At 40.4% G+C, this 27,278-nt stretch overlaps 1 protein-coding gene across 1 annotated transcript in view; it reads right to left on the bottom strand.

Moving 5' to 3' along the window:
• emp (epithelial membrane protein) overlaps positions 1 to 27,278 on the bottom strand; it is a 577,758-nt gene that overhangs the window by 459,518 nt on the left and 90,962 nt on the right. Inside the window, exon 2 of the mRNA XM_068230210.1 lies at positions 14,316 to 14,350. Within this exon, the coding sequence (XP_068086311.1) occupies positions 14,316 to 14,337 (22 nt within the window). The 5' untranslated portion in view covers positions 14,338 to 14,350. The remainder of the gene's footprint in view (positions 1 to 14,315; positions 14,351 to 27,278) is intronic.

The following is a 27,278-nucleotide window of genomic DNA, read 5'->3' as shown; positions in this document are numbered from 1 at the left end:
GCCGGTAATCGAATCCGGGACCCTCTGAACCGAAGGCCAGTCAGTACGCTGACCATTCAGCCAACGAGTCGGACATCCATAACTAGGCTATCTCAAGACAAATATGCACCATGCTAACTTATATTCTAATTCGTCTGTATACAGTATAAATGTAGGGCAACTTATATTGTTTAATTTGACACCTATTTAATAATAATTGTTAACAATTAAGGGTGCCTTTGCTGGCGGGACCTAGTGTTTACAGTGCACTATGTCTTCTGGTATGGGCTAGAGCAATTTTGTTACTTTCATTGATCTGTCTCAGCTTTATTCTTGGCTTTGATAAAATGAAAGTGACCGAGGTATGAGTGATGCTAGTAATGCCATTCCTTCTGCAGTCAGTCCCTGCTATGGATCGGTGTGAAAATATTGCTCATAGGGACAGTTGGTGCATGCATTTCAGTGGGCTTGGCAGAATGATATGTAATAACAACTTCTGGCTCGGTAAGGAAAGCAACGGGAAACTACCTCATTCCTCATTTCCCTAGTACGCCCCTTCAGTGATGCCTAGGCCATCTATGACAGCTGATGGCGGAGCTGTTGAGGATCCAACCAGCCTTCGGGCTGAGGACTAAACATACATATCACAATTAAGGGGAGTATCAAAGGCCTATCCTAACCAAACCAAACTCCATGGCTCAACAGCCCCGAAGGGCCTTGGCCTAACGAGTGACCGCTGCTCAGCCCAAAGGCCTGCAGATTATGAGGTGTCGTGTGGTCAGCACGCCGAATCCTCTCGGCCGTTATACTTGGTTTTCTAGACCAGGGCCCCATCTCACAGTCAGATAGCTCTTCAATTGTAATCACGTAGGCTGAGTGGACCTCGAACCAGCCCTCAGATCCAGGTAAAGATCTCTGACTTGGCCGGGAATCGAACCCGGGGCCTCCGGGCGAAAGGCAGGCACGCTACTCCTACACCGGCGGGGTCAGCCAAAGGCCTATCCTGGTGATGTTAAATTCAACAAAGTTACATCTCGGTTTCTCTGGAACTATCCAAGATAATGAGAATGAAAATCCACAGCCTGTTTACAGTCATTGACCAGGTCAGGAATGGAATGATTGAAGCCCCCATCTACCGGCGAGGATAGGAATTGTGCCGGCTGCCGAAGCCTGTCGTACTCCTCTGGGGCAATGATTAATGAATGATAGATGAAATGAAATAATAATAATAATAATAATAATAATAATAATAATAATAATAATAATAATAGTAGTAGTAGTAATTTCGTGTGGCTATTTCTAGCCGAAGGCAGACTCTTCGATGAGGGTGGGCGGCATCTGCCATGTGTAGGTAACTGCGTGTTATTATGATGGAGGAGAGTGTTATGTGTGGTGTGTGAGTTGCAGGGATGTTGGGGACAGCACAAACACCCAGCCCCCGGGCCATTGGAATCAACCAATGAAGGTTAAAATCCCCGACCCGGCCGGGAATCGAACGTGGGACCCTTTGAACCGAAGACCAGTACGCTGACCATTCAGTCAACGAGTCGGACATGAAATGATATTGGAGAGTGTTGCTGGAATGAAATATGACAGGGAAAACCGGAGTACCCGGAGAAAAACCTACCCCGCCTCCGCTTTTTTCTAGCACAAATCTCACATGGAGTGACCGGGATTTGAACAACGGAACCTAGCGGTGACAGGCCGTCGAGCTGCCGCCTCAGCCACGGAGGCATCCAAGATAATAAGAAATTTTGCTAGGTTATAGATTCATATCTAATACATTTACCTTTATCAGAAATCAAAATATGAATTTTTAAAAACAAGTCCTTAAATTTTAAATGTAGGTATTTATTTAAAAAAACATATTTATGATCGAACTATGTGAGGTATCTCTAAGATTGTAAATCCGTATAAAAACAATAATGCTGTTAAGGAGAGGTAAATTTTTCAGAGCTATGGCTTAAGCAGTTTCTGATAAAACGGGAAACATTCGAAAAAAAAATGTAATTCCTCAGAAATCACACTTGAAAGTGTAATGCCACTTACAAAACATGGATGCTACCATGTCTCTTACGACATAAATACCAGATAGGGATTGATTTCATAGCAATCAATGTAGCTAACTTATGGGACAGGATGTTTACTATAAATCAACATAAATTACCGCCTTCTAGAGCAAATAGTTCCCGAGATATCTTGTTTTAACTGAAAAAGTGTTCACGAAATCTGGAGAAATGGCTTCTATGGTAACATATTCTTTTAGATTTATAAATACTTGCAGTCGTCCAAAATCAATTAAACATACATCATACGAAAGAGGAAACTCTAAATAATAATTTTCCATAAAAAATAAAAAGCGTCATTTTTTTACCTTTTATACTCCCTTTACAGAAAACCAAAAAAGCCGTTGTGGCCCACGCAATAAATCTGAATGGGTAGTGTGAGAGTCAGGCACCTTGTCTGTTGGCAGGTCCAATTACACAAACGTAAATATAATATATTTCAGATACATGTTTTGCTGGGAATTTCATTTCCTCTTGTCTTGGGAACAAAGATCTATAGCGTAAAATTCTTCGAATCTCGTGCTAAGAGTACACTAGTCTATTTGCACAATATATATAAAAAATGAGCACAATTGGAAATTCCTACGTTTTGTAATCTCTTGGTAAATTTATTGTATTTTGGACTGCGGCAGTTTTCACACTGACATAGCACTCTTACGATCTGATGTTTGGTGGCATACATGACATCAAGAGTAACATGTGAAGTCATCAAACTCTTTTCTAAATAAACTTTGTCAAATTTGAATATTTTCACCTTATATTTTGTTCAGGACATGTGATGTTATTACCATGCACAAATTTTCGGACAGTCTGTGTTTATCAGAAGATTGTTGAGTGTGTACCGCTGTGAAGTAGCTTGAATTAATGCTTGCCACGTAATCTACCTTGAGTGAAACAAAGTAAATTTGTCACATCGTGAATGATTTACCTAAAGAAACGTGAAGTAACATCCTAAGAAATGCCACTGCTATAGCAGTAAGGTTGGTTTAATTAGGAATTTGATTCGCTGTGTAATCTTGTGGTTTCCTAACTATTGGAGATACTCGTATTATATCTCCGTAAACTGTTTAGTGTGGGTTTGCAACTACCAGGAAGGCAAACATCATTGTTGGTTGATGACCCATCATATATGATATATGAATGTTATTTTTACTTTATTTCCATGACGAATGCTTTGCCGAATAAATTTTGTGCACTTCGCAAAAGTGACAGTATTATGTATGTAACAGTGATAAAATGCTAATTTTAACCAGTTCAACTAAGTGTGTTAGCAATGAATGGTGAGACGTCATAGTGCTTTCCTCTGTAGCGCAGAACTGTAATACATAACGGAAGGCAATGTCGGATGCGCAATAGGAATGTATTAAATACAATTCAATTTGCATGTCCGCTCTCTATACCAACAACGTATCCTGATTTCCAAAGCCACATCAAGAAACAGGCTTACAAAGAATGGTCAAATTACTGGGCAACAACTCAACGCATCAAAGGCAAGCATTACGCCGCTATCCAGAGACACATCCCACAGAAACCATGGTTCAGTCTACTATCTCTCACTCGCCGCCATATGACATCAATTATCAGAATGCGACTTGGACATGCATCTTACCCCAGTCATCTGTTCAGACTCAAAGTCATAGACTCCTCAAATTGTCCCTCTGACCCCACTCAAGAAGCAGACCTCAACCATACAATTTTAGGATGCACTAGATACAAACCACAAGTGACCAATTTATATCAAACGCTTATACAACTGAAAGTTCCACTTCACACCTCCGTTTCGTCGTTGTTCAGCAGCTATGACATCCGTATATATCAAGCAATAGCCAAATTTTTAAGTGAAGCCAATTTAACACTGCGATACGTTTGTTCTGTAGTCTGTAGTTAAACTGTTCTCATCCAACCAAAGTTCCCGTACCGTGGCTTTCCATCACCAATTAGTCACAATGACATGAACGGTCCCATGTTGTAAAGACTTGTTGTTGACTTTCCTGTTTTCTAAATGTACAGAGCTGGCAGCATGGTCTTACGGACCAAATGCCAAAATGTAAATTAAAAAAAAAATAATTAAAAAAAAAGTATCCTGATGTTGATACCTGTTTAGTAGACCAACACATGGCCTCTGAATCTTTACTACGTAATTACAACACAGCTCATAGCTTGTAAAAAACATTATGCACGAGGAGGCCACAATTCTTTTAAAGTTTGTATCGGGAAATGATTCAAGTCGATGATGGTGATTATTATTATTATTATTATTACTAAATTCATCTGTAGATATTGCATAGCAAATGGTAAGCGAAAATGTCCGCCCTTTCTTTGTAAGTTTAGTTCTTCTTATGTGTACAGATTGTTTCGCTTAACTGTATTGCACGAGCACCGGTTTCAATAACTCGCCTAAGAAGTTTAGTAGTCCTAATATGGGCCAAATTATCAGCTTTTTTTATTGTTCCCTGTGAACAAATCACTACCACAGAATTTCTTCTTTTTCAAAAACGGAAATGTATTTTCATTAAAAGTCAAATTAAATAGAACAGAAATTAAATAGTGGAATATAACGAATACTAGAGCCTCCGTGGCTCAGACGGCAGCGCGTCGGCCTCTTACAGCTGGATACCGTAGTTCAAATCCCGGTCACTCCATGTGAGATTTGTGCTGGACAAAGCGGAGGCGCGACAGGTTTTTCTCCGGGTACTCCGGTTTTCCCTGTCATCTTTCATTCCAGCAACACTCTCCATTATCATTTCAGAGCATTTATCACTCATTAATAAATCACCTTGGGAGTGGCGACCCCATTGTAATAACAGCCTATATATGTTTCGTTCATTACATCCCTGACCCAGTCAATGACTGGAAAACAGGTTGTAGGTTTTCATTTTCATAACGAATACTACCACAGTAACCGACCCCTCGCTCTCAGTGTAATTATTATTGTAAACTGAAAATTTGGTCAGTTCCACTGCCTGCAACTTACAAGTTTAAAAACATAATCAACAGAAGACTAAAATCCATTGTAGTTACATTTAAAGGGAATGATTCTTGTACTGTCGTACCAATCTTATTACCTATTAAATTAAGAAGGAAAATAAAAATATTTTTATCTCTTTGTTTAACAAGGGGGACAAATGCACACCTTTGCGGGTCACCGGGACAAAATTAATAATAATGAAACGTATTATCCTGGATAAACTACTGGCTACTGTTGTGCACCATCGCTTATTGTTGCAAAAAACCTTAGATTGTATCCTTATTTCTCCACATAAAAAAGTCTTGAATTGAAAAACTGCAAAGATCTCTTACAAAATATTACCAGCACTGTCCGCGGACAATCAGGCTAAATTTCACCATTCGTTGGAAAAGTTCCTGTACAGTCACTATCTCCGTCAATGGAATGTGAAATAATAATTGTACAGTAACTTTGTTCACGACTGATGTTTTAAGGGTTACACTTAGCAAACTCTCTCAACAATAGACGAAACCAGAATAACAAAAGTTTCGATCTCTAAGAATAAGCTTAAAGGGTAGAGGATTGCAATGCCATGGATTAACAATGAATGGAAAACAAAATGTAATGAAAAGTCCTAACTACAAAAGTAATCGGAAATCAGTTTGTCTTATCAAATACACATACCTAATACTAGGCTGGTTAATAAATCAGGGCAACGAAAGAAGAAAATGTATGCGTATAGAAGTGCGACATGTTACTATTAATGTAGAGATATCCCCCCAACCCCATGGCACTACAGCCCTTGAAGGGCCTTGGCCTACCAAGCGACCGCTGCTCAGCCCGAAGGCCTGCAGATTACGAGGTGTCGTGTGGTCAACACGATGGATCCTCTCGGCCGTTATTCTTGGCTTTCTAGACCGGGGCCGCTATCTCACCGTCAGATAGCTCCTCAATTCTAATCACGTAGGCTGAGTGGACCTCGAACCAGCCCTCAGGTCCAGGTAAAAATCCCTGACCCGGCCGGGAATCGAACCCGGGGCCTCCGGGTAAGAGGCAAACACGCTACCCCTACACCACGGGGCCGGCTAAGATAGAGATATAGTCTGGTAAAAAGCCCACCTGGTGGCCATGATCGTTAAGGCGCTAAAGTCTAAACGGTCTGACACCGAGGTTAGCCGGTTCGAGTCCCGTTGGTTGAAACAATTTTCATCACCAGAATCTTGACCGGCAGGGTAGGGGAGGTGGTGGTATACAATTTCTAATCACTAGATTGCGTGCCAAAAGCCTGGATTAAATTCCAAACCTCTCCGCAGTGCTCATATGGAATGAGGGCATATGACGCTGTTGATGGTGATTCGTCCGTCGGATGGGGACGTTAAGCCTTGAAGCAGACCCCTTGGTGCTATTCGACAGGAGTAGGTTATGTGCCGGCACCGGGTTTCACCCTCTCCCTACTATCACATATCACGCCATTCATCTCATTAACTCCTCTGATGAGGTTGACGTCAGGAAGGGCATCCGGCCATAAAAACCCGCCACGACAGGTTCATCTCACCTCATACCCGACCTCGTAGGGAAACGGGACGAGGGTTGGATAAACATAGTCTGGTAACGCAGGAGGAAACAGTTTGCTGAGATCAAACATGAGTTTCACGGCCGCAGATCTTGAAATCACGGGAAAAGAACCAGCATTTGGGTGGTTAGGTCGGCCGTGTCTATTGGCAGACCAACACCGGCGGAACAACGCAGTTGGTCTGCCACTGCTAAGCACAGTCTTGGAGGGATGTGCAAATCCAACTGATGAGCCCAAATGGCACGTCTGGGCGAAACTCTGCAAATGTTCACGTCCTAAACACCCAAAAGCTGGTTCTATTCTCGTGATTTCAGTAGTTGAAGTACAGTTTTAAGGATTATAGAATCATCACGCTAATGGAGAAGACATTTAATATCCAGGTAACTCCTTTTTCAATATTTCCACATACGCGAGTTCAGTAAGAGATATTCGCAGTGCAAAAGAGGGAAAATATAAATCTCAAATGATCGGTATGAACGATTTTTCATCAGTTTCGGACATCTCATAAGCATCTTGAAATATCAAGATTATGCAATGCATACCGTGTTGAGTAAAGAGTGCCACTGGCTGTTTTCTTCCTGCCAAGTCTTACTTAAACTCTCACCACTAACACTTGTGAAAGAGAACGATGCCATTATACCGAATGACGTCAAAAAGAACTGATGAAATGTGACTACAGGATGTTTATGACTGAACTAATATAAGTAAATTCTAAACATATTCATAGCATTAGTATCTTGACAGTATGTCACCTGTAGTCTCCAACCTCCATTTGAATTTCTATTTAATTCCATCAAATGTTGTGAGAAATGTATTTTTGAGATAATTGCTGCACTGCATCCTAATATGAAATTATTCATAAAGAAATTATAATAATCAATTTGCCAATATTGTGTAATCATCTGTATTGGCTTCTGAGTTTATTCATTATGTAACTGAAATATTTTCTTAAATTTCGAGAGTGACTACATAATTTTTTGAGACTGCGAGCTTAAGAGGTAAACTTAATTTTAAATTTCTATATTCCAGTTTTTCTTTATGATAATTTAGTTTCTTTGGTATGTGAAACATATACGGTTAATAGTGTTCTCTTATAATGTCAGAAAACGACATCGACGCAATCTATAAGTCGTTGGGTTTTTCTAATCCAGAACACTTCTTCGATATTGCTGATTTCGACAATTCTGACATGTTTTTGGAAATTTGGCTTTAGTATGTCAGTATTTCCGTTCCTTGTAAAGAAGATACAATGTTCCATTATCATCTAAATCTTACTTATAAATTTTGCTCAGTCAGTGTTCAGCTAAGTCATAATGAGATAATGGAAGCATTATTTACTTCGTTAATTGGAATTATGAGGCATTATTGTTTTATTTCCTAAAGTAATTTGAAATATTATTTCTTTTCGATAATTTTGACGTAAAATTAATGATAAAATTTTCACCTATTAATCAAGATTTTTATCCGCACACCGCGTAGCCATCCGCTCGAGATGTATAACGGAAGCTTCCAACCTAAAGAAGAGCATTCAATGTATGTACACAGGTTGTATAAAAATTAGGTCGACAAACTTACAGAGGTTGAATAGGACACGAAAAAAAATTCTACTAATGCCATTTTGTCCTACGAGACTTGCTTAGTGAATATAAGAGTAACATATTTACTAAAATTACTGTACGTACCCTCCATTTAATTTTCCTATAAAGTACAGTGCCACAAAAGTTACATAACTTACGAGTACTTCGGTGCACTCCACAGAAGGGGTTTATAAACACCTCCATTGACCTGCACACAAAACTCACATTGCTGAATCATGTACTGTCCAACAACTTACTGACAACCTTATAGACATATAGCAGAAAAACTGTAACTTCCACAAGAATGGCATTACAAAAATATGTTTGTTTTTGTATCCTATACAACATCTGTAAGTTTACCGGTCTAATTTTTATACAACCTATATATTTGTTATATGAAGAGCTTAGCATTTGCTCAGACTTCACTGCTTAGCTTTCTTTTAGATAGTCAATTATTTTAACCTCCACCATTTGTGCAGTTTTCTAACACGAGGACATAATTCCTGGACCTTGCTTCCGTGTCTGAAAAAATCACGAATAACAGCCTGTGTGAAGCAACAGAACAGTTCATTTTGCATTTGAAATCAGAATTCATCTTTCCCGTGTTCTCATTTTCCACAGAGTATTGAATTAACTATGGACAAAAAAGGTGGAACATTTTCAATTTCTGTTTATATCTTGATGCAGCAGTTGACCTGTTTTATGACTCACAGACAAAATGCGGACAAAAGAAAGAGCAAGGAAACGAACTGCGAGGTCTTCCTTTCAGATTATATCGAATTCGCAGTGCTAGGAAATGAATACAAACAAGTGTAGCGAGGACGTAGTAATGGGAAGAAGCAGTTCACCTGTGGGAACTAGTTCATTCACTCTCGCTCCCAAGAAAGAACTACTTCGCGAACTACTTCAACATGTTTAACTTTCCCGCTAGAGCACTCTGCAACCGCTGAAGTAGTTCGTCCGCGAACAAGTTCCTTTTCATTCCCTTCATACAAGGCTTCATCGCTTCGCGAGCTTTCCAGAACGAGGAAGTACACAAAGTGGACAACAGGTAGCACGCAGGTGCACTTCTCTATAACATTCGTAGATGCTACAGAAATGAACGTTCCTATTACCGGTAATGTCAGTTCACACTCTCTTCCCCCGCCCCCAAACCCTCAGGAATGTATAGAAAAAATCTATTTCTTTTCAAAGATAATAAAAATGTCTGTGAAATTTTGTCGACTTGAAAATGAGATGTTTTAAACGCTGATCTGTTATCGCAAGAGCACCCTTTTCTTGGTGGTGATTTCATCCCCTGACAAACAAATTTAGAACATCTGAGCGTTGGTCAACTTTTTCTCGCCGGTGGCGCTAAACGTCAGACTCCAACACTCTCGCTCTCAAGAAAGAACTACTTTACGAACTACTTCGCGAACTACTTTACAATGTGTAATTTTCCCGCCAGAGCACTCTGCAACCGCTGAAGTAGTTCGTCCGCCAACAAGTTCCTTCCCATTCCCTTCACACTCGTGCAGTTCTACAGTTCGCGAAGTAGTTCTCGAGAGACGAGTAAACACTTCTTAGTTCGTGGGAGTGAAGTAGTTCCCGAGAACTAGTTCGTTCGCGAACTACCCATCACTAGAGGAAAGTATAGGGAATATATCTTAACTGATGAGGAAGGTATTAGCATACACCTTTCATATTCTGGAAATTTATTCATTACAAATCGAATTGGCGGCTACTCTCTAGGATGATTGATGAGAAAAAGGAAATTAGTTCAGTGAAAGAAATTGTGGATAATTTCACTGACACTTTCCAAAAGAATTATTCATACAGTGTTCCATGTAATTTTCACACGGAACAGTCCGGAGAAATTAACTTATCATCAGTGGTAATTTCGTCATCGGAAGTCTGCAATATCTCGAAATCGAAGGATACGAAGAAGCCATGTGGTCAAAACCACATTACAAGAATTGTGTTACATGAGTGTGCCGAGGAACTGGCAATCCCACTAGCCATGACAAACAACTGGCTTCTTCATACAGGCAATTTACCGTTCGAATTGGAGAAAGGATATGTTAATCCAGTGTTCAAGAAAGGTGACAGGTCTTCATTTATCAATTACAGACCAGTAGTTCTTCTTTCACTGATTTCCAAGGTAACGGAAAGAGTTGTGTACAACGCATTGCACAGTGTATCCAGTGGTTTAATTAATGTTAACCAGCATGGATCCGTACGGAATCGCAACAACCATCGATCTTGCTATTTATTCCCACTTCATATGACAAAGACAGGTCCTATGGCGACGATGGGACAGGAAAGGCGTAGGAATGGAAAGGAAGCGACCGTGGCCTTAATTAATGTACAGCCCCAGCACTTGCCTGGTTTGAAAACGGGAAACCACGTAATACCATCATCATGGCTGCCGACAGTGGGGTTCAAACCCACATCTCCCGGATGCAAGCTCATAGCTGCGCGCCCCTAACCGCACGGCCAACTCGCCCGATTACTTCATATCTAGCGTACTGGATAATTTCAGGCAGGCTGATGCTGTGTACACGGATTTTTCCAAAGCTGTGCAGCATAATACTCTACTAATCAATTGCTACTCGAATGGTTTAAATGCTATCTTTACGACAGGAGGTATTCAGTAAAACACGAGGGTCTCATTTATAATCCTTATCAGCCTAAGTCTGGAGTTCCACAAGGTTCATTACTGAGAACTTTGTGTGTTTTTCTATTTTTGTTAATGATCTGCTATCACAAATTCTTTCAAGAAACTACCTGCTGTATGCTGATGACATATTTTAACTTTACAAGGTAATTGAAAAGACGAGTGACCACGAGTTAGATATTAATAGTATTAAATAGTACGAAAACGTCCGACTCATTGGCGGAATGGTCAGCGTTGAGGCCTTCGGTTCAGAGGGTCCCGGGTTCTATTCCCGGCCGAGTCGGCAATTTTAATTGTGTCTGATTAATTCTTCTGACTCACACAACACACTGCACTACAATCCACCACAGAAACACGCAATGTGATTGCATCCTTCCATACAGGGTTGGCGTGAGGAAGGGCATCTGGCAGTAAAACAGGGCCAAATCCACATATGTGTGACACAGTTCGCACCCGCGACCCCACGAATTTGGGAAAAGCGATAGGAGAACAAGAATGACTGGTACGAAAAGTGGCATTTACCCTGAATATTTCCAAGTGAAGTGCAATATCCCTGACGAGGAAATCGAAAGTTAAAGCATTCAAGTATTAGGATCAAGAAGTGAAGCGTGTTATCAAAGTTAATGATCTTGGTGTCATTAACAAACAAAATGGTTCATCTTTCAATGAAATGGAAATGGTGTATGGCTTTTAGTGCCGGGATATCCCAAGACGGGTTCGGCTCGCCAGGTGCAGGTCTTTCTATTTGACGCCCGTAGACGACCTGCGCGTCGTGATGAGGATGAAATGATGATGAAGACAACACATACACCCAGCCCGCGTGCCATAGGAATTAACCAATTAAGGTTATAAATCCCCGACCCGGCCGGTAATCGAACCCGGGACCATCTGGACCGAAGGCCAGTACGCTGACCGTTCAGCCAATGAGTCGGACCATCTTTCAATGAACATGTGTTACATATCAATAAGGAATTTAAAAATAGCTTCCTGTAAATAAACTGCAGGAGTTTTAAATGCATTGTCTCATTGAATAACGTGTATTTCCAACGCATACGGTCGAGTCTGACTACTCTGACCCCTTCACGGTAATAATTAATATCTTAGAGTGAGTGCAGATGAGAATCTTAAATTTTATAAAAATAGGCATACTGAGCCACTTAGAACTCGGTGGAGGTATGTAAAGGTACGTTTCATATACAAATGTGTTGGTAATTGTATAGATTTTCCTAATTAATTCCAGTTGTTACCAATACTAGATGCGGCCAAATAGAGAGACCACACGTCGCGTCGCATCGCATCGCATCGCATCGCATCGCATCGCATCGCATCGCATCGCATCACATCATTACATTCTTGGTTGTAGCAGTTCTTCTCTTAATTTCAGTTAACTACGCGTCATCGACTGACTGTGATGAGATTTGATTCCACAAAGTCGAGTATAAGAAGCGAGCATCTAATATCCCTTACTTCAAAACTTTACTTACTAAATTTTGTTCGAAAATTTCCAAGAAACACGGAAGAAATTTTATAAAGGCATAGAACAATGCAATTATTCTAAGGGCTCACAGTTATAAGCAATATAGATTGATAATTTCCGAATTGCAGGTAAAATTCTCATTGCCACAGAATGATTAATCTAAAATCATAATCAACGGATGCAGGTAGTTAGGGATAAATATTTTGTATGTTATTTTCTAAAAGAATTGTACAGTAGAAATGAGGTTCATCACTCAATTTCAGTATTAAAACAATATTTCTCTATATTTAGCAACACCGGCACAAAAATTACCTAAAATAATCTTAAGTAATGAACACCATGGATAATTCAATTATCTATCAGGTAGAAATTTCGTAAACCGACTTTTATTACAGATTTCCCTTCAACGTAACTCTCAGATCTGTAGTACAGAACAACAGAAAGACATAGAACGGTACATATTTCCTAACTGTGAACATTTATTACACAGTTTTATTGACAAAGAAGCCAATTACATGATAGCCTACACTTAATATAAATCATTAATACTAACTCTCTGAGTATCAATCGATTTTTAGATTCTCTTACATCAGTTGTTAAGATATTTTATCAGAAAATGTATACTATTTTATCAGTTTCAATACCTTGATCAACATTAAATACCGTACATATGCCTATTTCTTTTCTAATTTGAAGGTGAAGGTTTGTTTTACAAATAAAAGTACACTTTTGAACATTTAAAAGTAGTAAATATTTTAAAATACGTGTTGTCAAAATTTGTAAATTGCTCTTTATACCTTTGCAGCGCAACAAGTACACATTATCTATATTTCCATCATAAATTGTTTATCAGTGCACGCTGTCGCATTCTTACATTTGCAATGGATACTACATCATAGAATATTTGTTTGTCTCATTCCGTGATCTACAAAGCAACCCATGCAGTCAAGAAAAGGTTCTTCAATCTCCTAATTGGTCATGGTCAGGCCTGGAACTTTTATGTAAACACGCGTTTGTTTTTTCAGTGAGTGCAGTTAAAACTTAGTCGCATGTTTACGAATATCTGGAGTGATTAAAAAAAACGTTTTCCATTTTTGTCTATATTTCCGGGTATAGTGTATATTAGTACACACACCTGAGGAAAACTCAGATATATTTACGTACTTTAACATGTTACATTAAATATGTTCCATATATCATGGTTTCAGAATTATTCCTCTCAGAAAAACATTTAAAATTTATTTTGTAAAAATCGACATTTCAATGCCGCATTCTGACATTTCTATGAAAGGTGGAAAGTAAGTTCTACACAACACGCTGTGATAATTTAATGAATTAATTTATAGTAACACTGCAAACAATGTTTTAATTATCTTAATAATCATATCAAAACGGTTGAACTTGTTTATTGGTTTCATGTTTAAGCAATAATATTTTAACTTTACTCTGTTAATAAGTATGAAAATTCGATACAAAACAGATATTGCATTATTTTGTGCTATTTTCATTTTTTAAAGTCCATATTTTGACAATATTTAGCCCATATGTACACAAATATTTTGCAATTGTTATTACATATAAATCCTACCCCCCGGTCTTGACATAGTTACAACATTCTTTGATTTGTAACATGAAAGTATTATTAGTGAAACCAATGATACGATTAGGTCGTATGTGAGACTCTAAGAGTTACTTCCGTAATCTATCTATGTAAAAATGAAATGATGTCTGTCTGTATGTCTCCCGGCCTATATATTTGTCGACATTCCGAAACGAATTCGCGTCTGAATCGCTGGCCGGAATTTCACAAAATTTGGCACAAACAGTCTCAGAGGAAACTGTGACTGAAGGAGTGACATACTCTCGCGCAACACTCAATACTTATACATACTCGGGAACTAACTTCTGTATAATTAAACAGACAACATTCACGAGAAAATACTGACACATAAAGAACAGAAAAGTACGACGCCGTTGTAGTAGGATCATGGTGAGAAGGCCTATACTCGTAATATAGCAATTTAGCGCTTTGGTACTTACCACACTTCACGTTCTTCCTCATGATGACAAGTGATCTGAAACAGCAAAAAGAGATTATTAGCATTCAGATACGAATAAGCTGATCAGAAATATTAGCTAAATACACAGTTTAAAAAATTCGGGAAACATGCTTTTGAACGTATGACATGCTGCACTAAACAATACCTCACAACAAAGTATGTTACCAACTAAACATTTATTCTTTACATTGAAGTATACAAAAACATCGATGGATTCGCATTCATTTTCAGAACATAAACGGAAATGACCAAATAGGTGCGAAGACAAGGTGATAACAGTCCTCCAGGGTGGATTTTTATCACAGTTGGAGAGCATCAGTATGGTGTATGTCTTCCACGAACATTTATCACAGCCTGGCACCTACGTGGCATGCTCAGTATAAGTCGACGGAGGTCACGTTGTGGTATCAGGTCCCATTCTTCAATGAGAGCCTGTTCGAGGTCTTGGAGGGTCTGTGGTGGAACAGGACGCCCACAAACACTTCTGTCAAGCCTATCCCACACATGCTCGATGTGATTAAGGTGGGGACTAACTGCTGGCCATTCCACCCCTTGAATTTCCAGTTCTCGCAAGACAGCTCTGGTGATGCGCGTTACATGAGCGCTGGCATTGTCGTGCATGAGTACGAATTCAGGCCAACACCGTATGCAGCAACCAACACATGCTGTAGCAGGATCTGCTCGATGTACCCCGTACAGGTATGATTACCACGGACGACGGCAAGATCCGTACGGCCATCAATACTGATGCCACCCCACATCATCACAGAACCTTGTTCGAATCGGTCGCCTTCCTGGACAATATTTGGCATGTACTGCTCACCACGGCGTCTCCATACACGTTGACATCCATCACGCTGTGTCAGGGGAAATCTACACTCGTCTGTGAACAACACAGGTTTCCACTGGCGAAGTTGCCAGTTGACGTGGAACCCGGCAAACAAAAGGCGAGCTGCGCGATGTTGCTACGTTAAACGGGGCACTCGAACAGGACGTCTGGGTCGTAAGGACACTTCCCTTAACCTGTTCCTTACTGCCTGGTCAGGCAGCGTGACTCCAGTGACCCTCCTGAGGTCTTGTTGCAGTTCACTGGCAGTTGCTGAACGACGACGCAATGCACTGGTAGCCAGATATCGGTCATCCTGTGGGGTTGTCATAGGTCCACGACCTTGTTCAACCCTCCTTGTGAATTGGCCTGTCTCATAGTAGCGATTCCACAAGCGTTGAATAACTGACTGGAAGACATTGAGATCCACAGCAACACAACGAAAAGTTCATCCTTCCTGGATCAAAGCGATGGCCCTTGCAACTTGAACCTCGTTAAGATGTCTCATGGGATGTGCTGGTTTACGTACAACGTACTCAAATGACGGCAGTAGTCTGTGTACCTCTCAACGACACACGGACGCACCGGTATTCACTTTGTTTTGGGAGGTCACCTGACAGTTTAATGTATGGCTACGCCTACAGATGGAGTATAACTTCGATTTGGCATACCCTGAGTAGCTAAGATCTCAAGGTATGGTGTACGACCATTTGAACCCCATCTACCAAATTAACGCTGACATACCAGACGTAGCAAAACGTGTTCCCCTAATTTTTTGAACTGTTTGTATGGAGATAGGAAGACAAATTCTACAGTACCGGTAGTATAATTCCTTCCAGTCTCGCTTTCTTTAATTGCGTGATCATTAGTTCCTCCGACCTGTTGCAGATTTTTCTGTTTTAGACCAACAGAGAAATGAACATGCCAGACAATAATTACAGGTTTTTAATCTTACAGAATGAGTAGTATGAACAATGTTAAGAATGGTATCTCAATATAACACTAATGTATGACGACATGTTTTTTTTTAATTTCCAACCAAGAAGAAGGATAAATGTAGATAATAAACCCATGACCTTTGTGCCCTACGAATTTTAAATCTTAAAAGTTACCACATGGGGCTCCATGTCAATCGTACTGAGAAGCTTGAATATATATATATATATATATATATTTATAAAGCAGAGGCGACACGAAGCAGGAAAATGGCTGCTTTCTTTCCTACGCTATGAGATGTGACGTCATCCGCACGTGTCAAAGGTGGATGGATACAGAAGAAAGTTTTGGTTAAATAAGTATATTTAAATAAAAGATTTAGCAGTGAACGCAGTATAATGAGTTTCATGCATTAATATATAAGACATACAGATTTGAGATTGATAAGCCATTTCTGTGGATTTTTCAGGAAGGACGCGCGTGTCTATTTTACCCACGATGAGTCGTCAGAAAATAGTGCCTATCAAATGAGGTAATTTAATCAGTTAATTTGGTAAGGAATAATTTTAAATGTTCGTAGATAATAAGCTAGCAAATATTTGGTTATACCAAAAACTCATTTTAATACAGTTCCACTAAGTCGGAAAAATTACGCAAATTTTCTTGGCGGCAAAAGAAAAATGCCTGAGAGAGGGGATATAATCTATAAAAGAAGAGGGGACGTCATCTTGAAACCCCTGCATTTGTACGAGGGCAGATCAGAAAATAAGTTGCACTTCCCAGTTATAGCCATTTATTATACCACCTATACAACAGCAACATGACTATAACGACATACACTGTAACGTCACTTTTCCACATAGTCTTCAAGAGAATCCAAACATTTCTGCGAACGCACAACCAACATGTCGATGCCGGATACATAGAAGTTTCCTCCGGCGTTCTGCAACCACTCGGAGACAGCGGCCTTCACCTCCTCAACGGTTTGGAAACGTCGACCGCCGAGCTCCGTTTTGAGCTTACCGAACAGGTGAAAGTCACATGGCGCTAGGTCGGGACTGTAGGGTGGATGTTGCCAGACCTCCCACTTGATACGCTGCAGCAGTTCTCTCGTTTGGCGAGCCTTGTGAGGTGTTGCGTTATCGTGCAACAAAATCACATCGGCGCTCAATTTTCTCCGGCGCTTCTCTTTAATCGCTTTACGCAACCGGTGCAACGTTTGTCAATACGAGGCCGCGTTGATCGTCGTTCCTTTCGGTATGAATTCCACGTGCAGCAAACCCTCCATGTCAAAGAACACTGTCGCCGGCTGAAGGTTGAACCTTGGACTTCTTTCGTTGTGGTGATGAGGGGTGCACCCATTCCATTGATGTTCGCTTCGTTTCGGGGGTGAAGTGGTGGACCCACGTTTCGTCGCCTGTGACGATTCGCCGCAGAAACCCGTTGCCGTCTGCGGCAGAGCGTTGCAAAAATGCCAGGGAGGATTGGAAACGTTGTCCCTTGTGCTCATCGGTGAGAAGACCTGGGACCCATCTTTGACACAGCTTACGATATCCAAGGTCCTCGTGAACAATGGCGAACACACTGCCATACGGCATGTTCAGCTGCGTCGCGATTTCTCTCAGTTCAATGCGCCGGTTCTGTCTAATGATCGCATTCACACTGTTGACCTTTGCACGGGTCCTGGACCTTGCGGGCCTGCCTTCGCGATGGTTGTCCGTGTAAAAGTAATCTGATAAAAAAACCGGTCAAGATACCGAAGTAGTATTTGTGAAGTTGTAAATATTGTATTGTAAAGAAAGTAATTCGTGTGCGGGCAACAAATATAATCAGTTGAGTGCGATCAGCGAAGACGCCAAGTGAAGGGCATTTCTTTTTTGTATGCTTTATTTTCCAGGAAAACGTGAATAAAACCAAATGTGAAGCAAGAAGTACTAAAATGGCTAAATAATAATCTCAGCGTTGCTGGTGAGCCCAAAAATGTAAGCTGACGTGCAGTTAACCCATCTCAACGCTTTTTGTACCTGTTTTATGATATCACACTTATATGTATTTGTAATGGATATTTATGACGCAGTTGGTCACCCATATGTTTCATGAATATCAGAAATATGGCGAGAGGTCATTTGTTTTATTTTCTGCTTGGATAAAATTTTAAAGTATTCCGAATGCCGTGTAACATGTTGTAAAATGTTATTAATGAGGGTTACGAAGTGATATCACGTCCAAAGTAGATCGTCATTTCCGTGAATTTATTGCCTATATTTTTGCGATGTCAAGTTAAGATGTCTTATTTGATGTAAAAATTTTCTGTTCGATAAGTGGAATTGGTGCAAGATATCCGTGGTTACCTAGTTTCAATCGGGAGTAAGTGCGCTGTAGTGTTGAGTAATGTAGATCAGTGAATATTTGTTTCGAAGGGGAATGCTGTTCTATGTCCGTTTAAACTGTGTTTGATTGACAAATAAATAGCAGTAAAGTTTGTCAGTCATTTTTTGTGAAAATCCAGTTTTTAAAAATACGAGGTCATGTTATGAGAAGTTGTTCGTTATTAAAGTATTTGTGCGTAATTTATGCGTCGTGGATTCTAAGTATTATTATTCCATTTCTTTTGTCAGTGAGAGTCATCGAGTTGAAGGCAAGAGGTTAGATTTTGTAGTATGAGTTGAGATAGGATTTGCGAATCAGGTGACTGGAAGCCTGTAATGATGCCGGGATTTTATGTGAGCCCGAGGAGGATATTTGTATAATGTTTGGGACGGAACGGTGTGAGAGAATCCACGTAAGTGTTAATTTGCGACTGTACAATTATTGAATGACATTTTAAAAGTAAATCTATGTGCATATCTGTTTGGTCAGGGATATCGTATTTTAATTCTATTTGCGAACTCGAAGATTTCATTCTTTTAGGCCAGTTACGCATGACATAGGACAGGTGTTTTATATTAAAGTGAAGAGTCCGATGCAGCCAGCTGATCGGGAGTTCGCCGTTCGGAGATAACGGGAGTGTGCTGCTTGTTACGTGTTAAAAATGAGATTGCATTCTTTAGAACGGAGATAATTAATGTGCGCGAACTAGTTGGAATTTTCATCCGGGAATAACGTGTAGGTTATTAGATACTATTACTCTGTTTAATTGAGATCGTAATGTATATTTGAAACCACGAAGTTAGAGTATAATGAGCGAAGTTAGTAAATTCCAGGGTTGTCCAAAATATAGAGTGGTGGTGGTGGTGATGATTGATTTATTTGTGAGGGGTGCACAAAGCGTTATTGAAATGTCATGGTGGGATATGACATAGTAATTGGCTTACATTTTTACGGCGAGTCACTTATGCAGATTTCGTTTTGTACTTAATTATTAGGGTTATCCAAGTATTAATAATGGCTAGTATTAGATTAGATTTAAAGTGTGATGTCATGAAACATATAATACTGGAAAAAAATGATGTAAAATTTTCTTCCAGCTGCGCAATTCTAAACGATGATAAACTATTGTAACAATTATAAAATATAACTACGTCAGAATTTGAGTAGGGACTTGTTAAAGAAACCATTCGTCTGCGGAGATAGAATTTGTTGTTAAATAAGATTCATTAAAGCATGTAAATTTATTAAATTATTAAATTCAGTGGAAATCGTATTTGTGAAATAACTTAAAAGCAATTGAATAACTTGAAGGTGCATTCTGAAAATCTTAGTTTATTCTTCTGGGAAAGTTCAAATGTTAACGTAACGCTTAAGGGGACATATCCGAAGGTAATGGATTTTACTGCCACAAAGTATTGTGAGCGTTGTTGTTGTTGTTGTTGTTGTTGTATTATTTTACTTTGATTGATTGATTGATTGATTGATTGATTGATTGATTGATTGATTGATTGATTGATTGATTGATTGATTGATTGATTGATTGATTGATTGATTGATTGATTGATTGATTGATTGAGCATTATATGTGCTGGGATTAGTAAAGTGGAAACTTTGGTCATCAACCGATGTAACTTAATTGTGTTTAACCTTCAGATTAGAAACTTGGATGGTCATGGAGTCATCAACCTCAGTGACTTAGATTAAGGCCACATGCCACAGTAGCATCATTTTCCTTGCGGTCATCATCCACAATGACTTTAAAGTAAACTAGAAGTTCAGATGTTGGTCCATGACATAGTCGCAGGTTACATCGATTCAATTAACGGTCCATGCCGTACAACCACTGTGTGGCACACACCGATTGGACTGCCTTAATTAGTATACTCAGAGTCCAGAGTTCGTGTTACGAGGGCTGGACCATCAAGAATCATTATGATGGTACATGCAGTCTCACATGGAAGCCGGATTTAAGGATTTCCAGACGTTCTTTTCTTCATTCATAATATGTGACAATGGTTTCTAGTAAGGATGCCCATCAGGCAGTTAAGTCAAAGGCTGAAACCAGTATTCTGCTCCTCTGGGTTAAATTATTGTGGCGTCAAGTGGACAAGATTGAGTCAAAATTATATTGATTTTTAATATTTTTCATCGTGATTTCATTAATAAATACAAATATTTTGTTAATAGACCTTTCATTTGAGTAGATAGATTAGGAATACTGAACCCTACCTTTTACCTCAGCAGGCGACGAAGAACCCGTAACGACCCAAGAGACAGATCTCATGAATATTGCTGATAGGTAAGGAAGGTAGGTATCCTTCATAGTGGCCCAAGGGTTCAATAGATAACATCAACTTTGAGAGCCGAAATACATTTCGGCCTACACTCTGTAGCTGAAGAAGAAGAAACTAAGCAAGCCTGTAGTTTTACATGACTGTATTATTAGTAATAATATTATTAACAGTAGTAGTAGTAGCATATCCTTTTTTTAATGCTATTTGTTCGGGGCGTCGACCCATGCGGATATTTTTTCCCCTACTGGCACCATATTGTATGAACCTGCGTGTAACTGGAATGGCGGTAGTGTGGAATGTTGTGTGTGAAAGGTTATGTGTGAGGAAAGGAAGATGGAGGACGTCAAAAACACCCAGTCCCCAGGCCAGGGATATTAGTCATTACAACTAAAATGCCCAGACCCGGACGTGAATCGAACCCGGGGCCGCCGGGTGACAGGCGGCCGCGTTGCCCCCTACACCGCAGGGCCGTACATTATTACATCCTACTATGCGCTAATAGAAATGAAAAATGCCGTTATTTACTTAATATCGAAAGGAGTACATAACAATTTTACAGTAGTAAAGCAAGCAACATCTAATAAAATAACTTGTCTCCAATTCTAAAATGCAGTTATGGATATCTTAATTTCAACAACTTAATGGAAATAATAGAAATGTGGTTAAAACTAAATAGCCTACTTAGACAGCACCATTAATAGCTGACAGTTCCGAGCGCACCAAACCAACAATGGCATTGTAGACACCTGTTGAACCACTTTATGATTTAGATTTTCTTGCATGTCTATTAGTGATGGGTAGTTCGCGAACGAACTAGTTCTCGGGAACTACTTCACTCCCACGAACTAAGAAGTGTTTACTCGTCTCTCGAGAACTACTTCGCGAACTGTAGAACTTCACGAGTGTGAAGGGAATGGGAAGGAACTTGTTGGCGGACGAACTACTTCAGCGGTTGCAGAGTGCTCTGGCGGGAAAGTTAAACATTTTGAAGTAGTTCGCGAAGTAGTTCTTTCTTGGGAGCGAGAGTGAATGAACTAGTTCCCACAGGTGAACTGCTTCTTCCCATTACTAATGTCTATGCTCTAAACCTTGGAATGCCATCGTTTCTGTGTGTTGTTAGAAACAGTGATGTTATGCATTTCCATTAGTTTCTGGAGCCTGTTGACCATGAGCATTAAGGCGTCAAGTCTATATAGTCTCACACCGTCGTTAGCCGGTTCGAGTCCCATTGTTGGAACAAATTTTCACCATCAGAATGTTGGTCGCCAGGATAGGAGATGTGGCGGTATACAATTTCCAATCACTAGATTGCGTGCCAAAAGCCTGGATACAATTCCAAACCTGTCCGGAGTGTTCATATGGAGCAAGAGCAAATTAAGCTGTTGATTGTGATTTGTTCGTCGAATGAAGAAGTAAACCTTTACTTAGACCCCTTGGTGTTATTCGACAGAGTAGACTATGTGCCGACATAGAGTCCCACTCTCTCCCTACCTCATCAAAATACACCCAGACACGCACATAGGTTGCCTATGGGCGCCGAGTAGAAAGACCTCCGCCAGAAGAGCCGAACATGTGCTCGGACACTCTCGGCACTAAACGCCATATGTTAAATAAATACATTTAAAAATAAAATGCTTAAATGATCAGCAAATTATATTTGCAATATTTGTAATTAATTAAGGGTAGGACTGAGAGCGTGGTTTAGGGACAAGGAGCCTGTCTCTTACCCAGAGGCCCCTGGTTCGATTCTCGGCCAGGTCAGGGAATTCACCTCGATCTGAGGGCTAGTTCGAGGTCCACTCAGCCACCGTGAGAACAACTAAGGAGCTATCCGAGAGTGAGATAACGGCCCCGGTCTAGAAAGCCAAGTATTCGCAATCTGCTTTATGTCGCACCGACACAGATAGGTCTTATGGCGGCTAAGGGATAGGAAAGGCCTAGGAGTGGGAAGGAAGCGGCTATGGCCTTAATTAAGGTGCAGCCCCAAAAGCCAAGAATAATGACCGAGAGGATACGCCTCACTGACCGCCCGTCACCTGCAATCTGCAGGCCAAATCGGGCTGTAGTGCTGTGGGGTTACAATTCATCCCAACATCCACTCGGAGTTTAAAGAGGAAACCATGGGTACCGAGAGTGAGATTTTAGCCATCTTTCTTACTCAATTATTAGCCAAGGCTGATTGTATCCAATTGCAAACATCCCAAAACAATTTTAAGTTCGTAGCAGAGCTGAGGATCGATCTCTACTGAATTCGGCGAGAAGCTACTATGACAGTGTCTATGTTATGGTGATGGCCGGGTAGGAACAGACATGGGTATGGTAAACATACTACAGTAGATGTAAGCAGAAACAATTGCATAGAAAAGTAAAGGCTTATGTTGGCCGGCCCCCTGCAACTGGAAAATGCCAGGAAGAAGAAGAGGAATAAAGAGGAGAAGTATAGGCTAATGCAGGATGGAGTTGCAGCAAACTAGTATCGGAACTGATGCCTCAAACAACAACTGGTCTTCTCTTGGTGTAAAAACCTTAGGGGCCCCTTACACGTACAGTGAATATTTCTATAGACGACCGACGATTTCCTCCTACCACCCTCTTTAATGTTCGCTGGTCCCTGGGTGTCAAGATCGAGGTTGTGCTGAGATTGTACCTGCATGCTTCCACTTTACAGTTACATCACTGACAGTCAGGTTGGGTACATTCGTAAAGTTAGAAATGTCCCTTACAGATGTCTTGATTATATGGCAACCAATGATTACCCCACGTTGAAAGTCACTGAGTTCACCTGACCTACCCTTGTTGTTGTTCCATAGTCGCATTGAATAATATAAACCTCCTCGCCTCTTTTAAACTGTGACGATGCATCATGTTTTCTTGTTTACTAGAGTGCAGTGGTGTCCGGGTACTTTTGATCAGACAGTGTACATGAATATGTTTGTCATCACGATGATCAACAGCTACGTAAAGGGCCCCATAGACATCTGTCCGTCTTGCCTGAGCAGTTCTAAGATGAAAGGTAAGATGGAACACGGAAGAGGACACAGGTGCTCCGTTTTGCCGCCAGACTTGCGGTCAGTTTTCACTAGACGTGCACGGATAACATGTTCGAGGAACTTCTAATTTAAACCCGGGAAGCCTGATGTACAAATGTAGTGTAGGCGTGTTCATCAAATCTGTACGGAGAATCGAACTCGGGCCTCGAAGACGGCAGCCAATTGGTTAACCGTTACACCACGGAGGTGCATAACGTTAATTTATAATCTTCTCCAATAATAATAATAATAATAATAATAATAATAATAATAATAATAATAATAATAATAATAATAATAATAATAATAATAATAATAATAATAATATAATCTTCCGCATATTACACCCTGGCTCATTTGGATTTTTGGGTGAGAGTTTAAGGGCAGATGCCCTTCCTGACGCCTCGTAGTTTTTCAGATAAAAATTCCACCCTGCAGTCACGGGGATTCAAATCCCGCACGCCTGGGTGAGAAGCCAGCAGCTAAGCCACTGCGGTATCACGCCCCCAATAATAATTAAAATAATACAGCAGAATCGGATATAACCCGGACTCTCCCATGTCTCCCGTCACACTCTGTCTGGGAAGTTCTTGATCCATTAAAAACAATAGGCCCTCGTAGTACCATAAACTTTGTGTATAATTGTCATCTGTACCATTGCCTGACTTCTGAGACTCCTTGACTTTCATCAGTTCTTTCCGAAAACAACTTCGAAGTGAATTAATTTTTTACCAATGCTCCTTTCGTAGCTTCGGAATCAATTTCCGACAACTTTATGCGTAACTGTTCATAAGCAAATTTTTTTTTATCCATGTACTCTTTATTTTTGATTTTCCACAAGCACGGATTACAACGGTATAGCTGGATGAATTCCATAAGAAACGCTCGAGGCATGATTCTTAAATCCGAGATTATATCCTACGAGCGAACTGCACTGTAGGAGCAATTGTTTAAAACTGACGCTAAGTCTGAAGACCCCCACACAGCTCCAACTTGCTCGCCGACTTACCTGTACACGCATAGAAAAATCAGGCGCTGCCAGATTCACTTCGAGCCAAGCCTAAGACGGTAAAGGGATGAACATTCTACCACACACGGTCCGTCTTACCTGTCGTCTTAGAACTGCGCAGGTAAGCCGGACGCAAAGAAGACCATCTATGGGGCCCTTAAAACTACAAGTTCCATAGCAGCGTCCATCGCGTGTTCCTTGCTTAACCCTACTTAACCTGAGGAGTGTCTAACCATACAGCCACACATGCAGGCGACCTAGAACTCATTTCTTCAGCCAGATTCAGTGCAGGTTCTGAATGAGCTGCGGAGAAGCGTGGGGGTCTGTCCTTGCTGCCGTACGGAGTGCAGATAACTACGAGAATAACAGACTGGGCGTATAACATGCGAATCCTGTTAAACTTGTTTCCAATGCTGCAGGGTCTTGGAACAAGTGAGGTCGTTGCAAGAGTATTTCGTGCCAACTAACATTTATCTTTGGTCTTCATGAACCTTCAAGATGTCTTCTTACAAAAGAATCACCTTAACTTGTGTCGCATATTGTCCTTAAAACAGCAGGCCTGCCAGGACAACTGCCACATAGGAACCTGAGAGCTGAGTGAAATCGTCACTGGCTTCTAACCCAGGCGGCCGAGGTTTGAAACCTACCGACTACATGTAGCATTGTTGAAGTAATAATAACAACAACAACAACATAAGAAGAAGAAGAAGAAGGAGAAGAAGAAGAAGAAGAAGAAGAAGAAGTTCTCACTCCTAATGGAACTGAAAAGGTGGCAATAAAAGAGAGGAGGGAGATGGACTTCAGACTATGTCATGACACCTACAAGTCCAATCCATCTTCATTCAAGACAAATTAAAACATCACCGCACAGCAGTCAGAACGGAGAGACTATGGAGCAGAAACACTGATAAAAGTGGTAGACTTGGATCCAAAGAAATCGCAAAATGACCGACATACTTTCCGGTTGAGATCGAACCAGGAACTCTATAAAACCACCGAAAAAAGTTACGACGATGAGGAAAAGAATGACCTTTTATGGACACATTAAAAGGATGGATCACCGGGTGAGTTGGCCGTGCGGTTAGGAACGCGCAGCTGTGAGCTTGCATCCGGGAGATAGTGGGTTCGAACCCCACTGTCGGCAGCCCTGAAAAATGGTTTTCCGTGGTTTCCCATTTTCACACAAGGCAAATGCTGGGACTGTACCTTAATTAAGGCTACGGCCACTTCCCTCCCATTCCTAGGCCTTTCCTGCCCATCGTCGCCGTAAGACCTATCTGTGTCGGTGCGACGTAAAGCAACTAGCAATGAAGAGGATGAATCAAGAGAGGATGGCCAACAAAATACTCCTTCTACATGAAAAGTGGAAATCCGTGGGTTGCTTACACAGGTGAACAAAGAAGTGGGTGCAAAGGAGGAACAACATTTAGGAAAAATTTTTCGGGAGTGAGGGATGCACCCGAAAAGACAATGGCCAAGCCATAGAACATCACGATGGTTGAGCGAGAAAGGAGAAGCCAAAGACTTCAGGATCTTTGGGGAGAATGCAAAAAGAAGAACATTAGTCTGCTTGATAGAAGGGCAGGTAGATTGTGTAAACGCGCCCCTCAGATGGCCGTAACGATGCATGCATGAAATAATAATCAATATAAATAAAATAGTAACGACCGTGTGCCTGTACATTGAATATTTTGGCGAAATGTTCGCACAATTATCCGTTTCAGGTGTTATAATGAACATCTGCATATTTTTTTCGCTTTTGTGTACGTCTGTTAGTCGGTTTGTCTGTTTGAGTTCTTATAACTTGAAAGCTACTGGATATATTTCTACCAAACTTCATATTTAGAATACACCTGTCCTTAGGTAGATTTTAGGGCCAATGGACTGCAAATTTATAGGAAGATTGAAACAGTGATTTTACACTTCCACAAAATATAAATGACAAGCCTTATGGAAATCCATCAACCTTTTACAGGAAATCAATTTCAAAAACTATTTTCTCATGTGCACCTAATTTCGATAGGAGGATTAATAAGGGAGATATCATTAATGGACGATTTTACAGGCAAAGTCCCGACGGACATAACCCATATCTTAAGGTGTTGCACGTGGTGCAGATTTCGTATCTATATAAATAAAATCGTAACGACCGTGTGTCTGTACATTGAATATTTTGGCGCAATTTTCGTACAATTATCCGTTTCAGGAGCAATAATGATCATCTGCATATTTTTTAGCTTTGGTGTCTGTTAGTCAGTTTGTCTGTTTATCTGTTTGAGTTCTTATAACTGGACAACTACTGGATATATTTTTTTACCAAACTTCATATTTAGAATCCACCTTTGCTTGAGTAGATTTTAGAGCCAAATGTTATTTCTAAGTCCAAGAATAGACTGACTTTACACCCCCTCAAAGTATACATAACCAATCTGAATGAAATCTACCATCTTTAATGGACATCTATTTCTAATTTTATTTT

Source organism: Anabrus simplex, chromosome 1 (genome assembly GCF_040414725.1).
Source record: "Anabrus simplex isolate iqAnaSimp1 chromosome 1, ASM4041472v1, whole genome shotgun sequence".
Lineage (NCBI taxonomy): Eukaryota > Metazoa > Arthropoda > Insecta > Orthoptera > Tettigoniidae > Anabrus > Anabrus simplex.
This window is presented reverse-complemented; position numbering and strand designations above follow the sequence as displayed.